The 6,000-nt window shown below is 48.7% G+C and overlaps 1 protein-coding gene across 1 annotated transcript in view; it reads left to right on the plus strand.

Annotated features, from left to right (window-relative positions):
* The window catches only part of LOC116948353 (uncharacterized), a 92,546-nt gene that overhangs the window by 59,056 nt on the left and 27,490 nt on the right, over positions 1–6,000 (plus strand). The window contains exons 9-10 of the mRNA XM_032964955.2: positions 2,457–2,570; positions 5,891–6,000. The exon at positions 5,891–6,000 is cut by the window's right edge and continues 7 nt beyond it. Coding sequence (XP_032820846.2) covers positions 2,457–2,570; positions 5,891–6,000 — 224 coding nt within the window. The remainder of the gene's footprint in view (positions 1–2,456; positions 2,571–5,890) is intronic.

Here is a 6,000-nt window from a genome sequence, read left to right on the forward strand (position 1 = left end):
ACAGCAAGAATATTTTTTGATGATCATTGCTTGTGTTGCAGTCGAAACGTCGGGAGAATTTCATTGTTTTATATTTTTTATTATTTCATTGTTTCCCTTCTACCTGACTTTACCGAAAGAACCAAGAATAAGAAGATCCGTTGTTTTTTTTTCTCGAAGTCGGTCACAAACTCAGTATTTCAAGGGCCACAATCGCATAATTGTCAACCGGTACGGTTTACCCGTAATATTGTACAGATAAATTGAATTTTCAGATCCATACGGCGTACAGCCGTCACAAACACCGGCACGTGTTTTTGTCTATTTGTTCGTGTTTCTTCCTTGTGATGGGACTTGGTAGGATGAACGTTGAGATTTATAAGGGCACGGGGTGACTAATAAGGTCTGAATTGGCCTGTAATAAGGTAGGGCACTGATAAGGGGTTGACAGGTATGCGACCGCATGAGAATAACGCGACGAAGCAGTCGCTTAAAGAACCACAAGTGGCTCCGTAGCCCCAGGTTCGACCCCTGCTCTCGGACAAAAAAATGTTGTGGGGGGGGGGGGGGGCGATGTTTGGCATCCGCTTTGCCAAGCACGTCGCCTCTAACACAGAGAACCACGGGTCGACCTGCATGTGTTTATACGTCAGTGGGTAAGTCAAAGGTCAATATACGGAAGTGGGACTGTTCCAACAACAACCGCCTATTCGCCACTAAGTGGCGGTGACGTCACCACGACGCTTGTGCCACGCTAGGTGCACTTTGAGGCCACGTGAAGTGTCGAAGGCCCGCTGGCAGGAGGTCACAGAACCAGACCCAGGTGGCATGGGTTGACCCGGGGGTCCCCAACCCCCGGGCCGCGGCCCGGTCCGTGGCCTGTTAGGAACCGGGCCGCACAGCAGGAGGTGAGCAGTGGGCAAGCGAGCGAAACTTCATCATCATCTGTATTGACAGATGAAGCTTCATCATCATCTGTATTGACAGCCGCTCCCCATTGCTCACATTACCGTCTGAGCTCCGCCTCCTGTCAGATCAGCAGCGGCATTAGATTCTCATAGGAGTGCGAACCCTACTGTAAACTGCGCATGCAAGGGATCTAGTTTACGCGCTCCTTATGATAAGTCAGAATCCGACACTTATTTGAGTCCACGCGTGGCCCGCCCATTATTTTATTATTTGCCACTTCCGTCCGCACCTCTTTTCCGCACTGCGCACTTGTCTCAGTCACAGTTTTGGTAAGCCCACAAGCTGCTCACCCCTAGTAGCCACAATGAGTCAAAAACAAACGTCGCTGGAGAGCTTCTTTGAAAAGACCCAATGATGAACCCCCCCCCCCCCCCCCGGTCCGTGAAAAAATTGTCTTCCACGAAACCGGTCCCTGGTGCCAAAAAGGTTGGGGACCGCTGGGTTGACCGACTGTGCACACCTCACTATGCCAACTTTCTGCGTTTTAGTCGCCCGGCGCTCTGTTCGTGGGTAAGTGGGTGAGTGAGTGGGTCAGTGGGTGTGTAAATGGATGAGTGAGTCACTCACTCACTCAAATATCCCCTGTATAGCCTTTAACAGACTATTGGGTAGAATGCTGTTACCCACTCGCACGCCCATTCATCCACTTCCACACCCACTGACCCACTCATTCACACACTCACCCTCTCACACATCCATGCACTCACTTGTTCACCCACTTACACACCCACTCACCCACTTACACACCCACTGACCCACTCACTTCCACACCCACTCACACACTTTAGACACCCAGTCACACACCAAACGGGAGTGGGCAGGTCAAAGGTCAACATGCGAAAGTGGGGCTACTCTAACAACACCGACCCACGTGGCTGCGGTTTGTCACAGACCATGGAGCATCTATTGCTCTGCCAACTCCTAGAAGAGAGAACCATGCACAGTGGAAGACCTTTCCAGGGCTAAAGACTGGGCCATATCAACATCATAAACCATGGTCTATCTAATGCTGGCCATATAATAATGTGTATGTTTCTGTGATGGCAGGTCACATGCAACTTCGATTCGTTATGGATAACGACATTATCCTCGACATATTCAGTGAGAATTCATCCCTGTTTGAGACTGTGGGTATCTAGAAGTCAATGTTTATCTCCGTGAGTGTTTGCAAGTCCTTGGGCTTTGTGAGTCCGAATTCTCTATGCGAGACCAGGGACTTCATTTTAGGTGGATCTCTCCTAATCAACAACCCAGAAAATATATCTGCGCACGGCACACCTCATCCAGTCTAACACTCGCTATGGCCGTGGCCACGACCGCACCTCTATGAGAGAAAGAGCTTCATCATAGCGCATCAGATTCATCCCGGTACAGCTAAATATTCCGGTTCCTGACTCGTCTCTTGCCACCTACTCTCATCTCTACGAGCGACTCGGAAAATACGCGACGAGCTCCGGCCGTTCTCCCACGGCTGTAACCGCCGACGCCCGTGATGTCTGTGCGCGCAGACGAGGACGAGTGCGAGCAGAGCCCCTGTGCCCACGGAGGGGAGTGCGCGAATCAGCCGGGCGGATTCCTCTGCAGCTGTCCTCCCCAGTGGACCGGGCGCACGTGTCTCGTCGGTGGGTGCTTGGAGTCTGCCACCATTCGCATTCACACACACACGCACACACGCACGGAGAGAGAAGCGTGTGAGAGAATGTGTTAGAGAGTGCAAGCCACCAGCCCCCCCCCCCCCCTGAGGCATCAGTGATCCAGAGCCATCGTCGTTCTCATTCCCCACACACACGTCCACTCCGCAGGACCTCGCTCATGCCTCCCATCCGCACCTCCGATTAGCACGGTTGGCTCGGCACGGTGCGAGAGAAGTTCAACATAGATACGTCTGTGCGACAGCTCCCTCATCCACCATAAACCTTCACCCGTAATATTAGATGTATAATAATAATGAGAATTATTACAACTTGTAACGCGCCACCGCATAGTATTCACTCACTCTTGTAGCGGGATGAATCCCTCGCCCTGGCCTCCATCACATCCCATCTTGACCATTGCAACTCCCCGATGCAACGTGCCACACGATGGCTACGCATTGTGAGGGGATTCGCGCTCACAGGCTGTTGCACAGATGGATTCGAGAGCCATTTGGTGTACTGCCAGCTTCTGGCCACCTCGCAGCGAATTATGATCTCGCTTTGCTGCTCCCACTGTCTGGAACGCCCATCCGCCAGTCGTCCGTGCTGTCGACTCCCTGCACCCTGTTCAAGTCCAGGCTCAAAACCTTGATGTTTTTTTTTTTTCCCATCTGCCTATGACGGACCGCCTCTCTTTATGATTTGAATATGTCCGCTGTTGCTGTACAGCATCTTGAGATGCGATCGCGTTCATACGCTCTGTAATTCCACGTTGTATTGTATCGTATCCGCACGTTATCATATGACAGAGGTCAAAGTGCTCCATCGCTCAACCCAAGAAACTGAAATTTTCACATTTATGTGAGTTGGGAACAAGTACCCTCATTGGAAATGCTCAGAGTCCGGATTGTACAGAGACAACATCGCCCCTCCGACTGGCAGGCTAATGCCCACTAACACGCCAAGTATTGAGTCACCCTTTGACACGTGGGAAGGGCTGCCACTGGGGACGTCCTTTAAAATCTACAGAGCACTCTGAGACGCCCCGGCGTATTCAATAGCACAATATATATTTCTCGTTATTTATTAAACCGTAAATTTGTTTTGGGTTAAAGTAAAATATTTATGCGGCATGATGTAGTCTTGTATTTGCAGTCGCAGGCACTTATCATTCACGTGGATAAATTATTTTAAGTTGAATATTTTTTTATATAAACTTTTGCAAATGTGGAATGATGGTATACCTGTCATGTAGAGTTCAATGCAGTTCATGAACATTAATTATTTTCGCATTTTTTCACGCACACCTTTACTATTCCACTTTTATTTGAGTAATTTCCCATCCTTTTTCCTTGTTGGTTTATGGAGCTATGCATAGTCCATGTTTCCTTTGGCAACCCAATGATTTTCGATACCTCTCCTCTCCTTCGATATGTACTCCGTGTGTTATCATACGCAACTTTTAAATCTAGATTGAAAAGTTAACTCTTTAGCACTGCTTTTTGTGTTTAGTTTGTTGTCCTTTCCCGCACCCCTGATTAGCACGGTTGGCTACGTACGGTGCGAAAGAAGTTCAACAAATATACATAGACGGTGACTTTTCCTCTGTTTTAATTTTACCCCTAACCCCCCCACCTGCCACGTTCAGTGCAACTGTCCTGTGCGATGCTCGTTAGCTATTTTATTTTTGTATTGCTCGCATCCATTTCATTAGTTTGTTATCTCTAGGGATGCGAATGTGTTGCCTAGGACAGGTCTCAATTCCCCCAGCTCCTGAACAAGGTCGTTGACGTGCACTCTCTCGTACAGCGTGGAGAGAGCTGAAAAGTGTGCAGGGAAGCGTGGAGAGAGCGAGAGAGACAGGGACAGGGGGGCACGCGGGGAATTACGCCGAGAGACAGAAAGAGGAGGAACACACGCATCAGATACCGAACGCAAATCGCAAACATCACGTTGACTGTGAGGAGAGGAAAGTGGCTGCCAGATCGGATGGTGGCCACGGGGAAATGCTCGGCAATGGAATGGATGGAATAGAAACCAAATGGGGGGAATGTATCCTAGAGAGGATCGCCTCTGCGGAGATGGAGCAATGAGAAAAAGCTCGTGTGCAGGAGTGAGATTAATCACGCGGGAGGGGGCGATGGCTTGCGGAGCTCCTCGTATAGCAGTAGATGGATCATGTATCATGGTGACGTATATTCTGTATGGGGGTTTTCTAATTATAATTATCGGATAGTGTATGCTTTATTTATTTAAAATTAATTCTGTATATATAAAGGATATTGTTATTTTTAAAAATAATTTCTTAGATGTTTCGATTGCTTTAAAATTCGTCCTTTACTCCATCCGCACAAATGATCGTTTCTCCCACGTACTCTAAAAAGGCATTCACTTATCTATTCCTGGCGCCTGCCTCCACTGCTGGGTTCAGATCCTCCGGTAAATCTGCGACAGGCCTCCTCCACACGTGGCTTCCCCTGTTTTGGTTTCCCCCCACAGGTTTCACTTGAAGCCACGTCAACACTCACCCCCTTCAAAGATTAAAAACCATCGAATAAAGTGCCACTTATTTTTTGTTTCATTTTAAGCAAGACTGTGATGTTCAGTAATGCCCCAATTGACGTCTCCCTCCCTCCACCCCTTTTTGAACATCGTTTCGCAAATACGTCGTCACTTTATTTAATACCGCGAGCTTATTCGCGTCGCCTCAACGCCGCACTTACGTCGGTGACAGCATCGTCCATCCTTTCTCGTCATCCTCCACCATCCACCTGTCCTGTAAATCGCTTTGATTGACGTCGTTTTGATATTCGTAGTCGCACCTTTCAGGAACGCATCCCCGACGCAGACCGGGGTATTTCTCGCCACGGTGGCTAGGAGATGTTAACTACCTCGCCTGGTATACAGGAGGTCGTGGGGTTCGATCCCGATCCTGTCATCTGCTGTATATTTTAGAGTTTGTGTGTCTCTCTTCCCGTGGTCGGATTTTCCGGTTTTTCCCTCCACATTTAGAAACATGCGTTTAGAGTATTTGGCTGCTAATAATTTACACGCGATAAGCCACTTTGTTGAGCTATAGTTTGTGACCAAGTCGTTCTGAAAAATAACTCCATTTGTCAATTGGCCTTACCTGCTAAGGTAAGGCCAACTGAAATATTTCTGCATATAACAAAATAAAATAGTAGTAAAACAAATACAATTCACACCAAAAAAGGCGAGGAAACTTTCAATAAGTTGGGCAAGGTGGCCCCAGGGCGCCGATCGCTGGTTCTTCGCTGAATATCGCACCCCCGCTGTGAATTCGACAGACGCCGACGAGTGTGAAGACAACCCGTGCAAGGGCAACGCCAAATTCTGCAAGAACCTGTTTGGTGGATATTATTGCGAGTGCCTGCCGGGCTGGACGGGCCACGACTGT

This window comes from Petromyzon marinus, chromosome 33 (genome assembly GCF_048934315.1).
Source record: "Petromyzon marinus isolate PM22_M1 ecotype Great Lakes invasive population chromosome 33, UKy_Petmar_22M1.pri1.0, whole genome shotgun sequence".
NCBI lineage: Eukaryota > Metazoa > Chordata > Hyperoartia > Petromyzontiformes > Petromyzontidae > Petromyzon > Petromyzon marinus.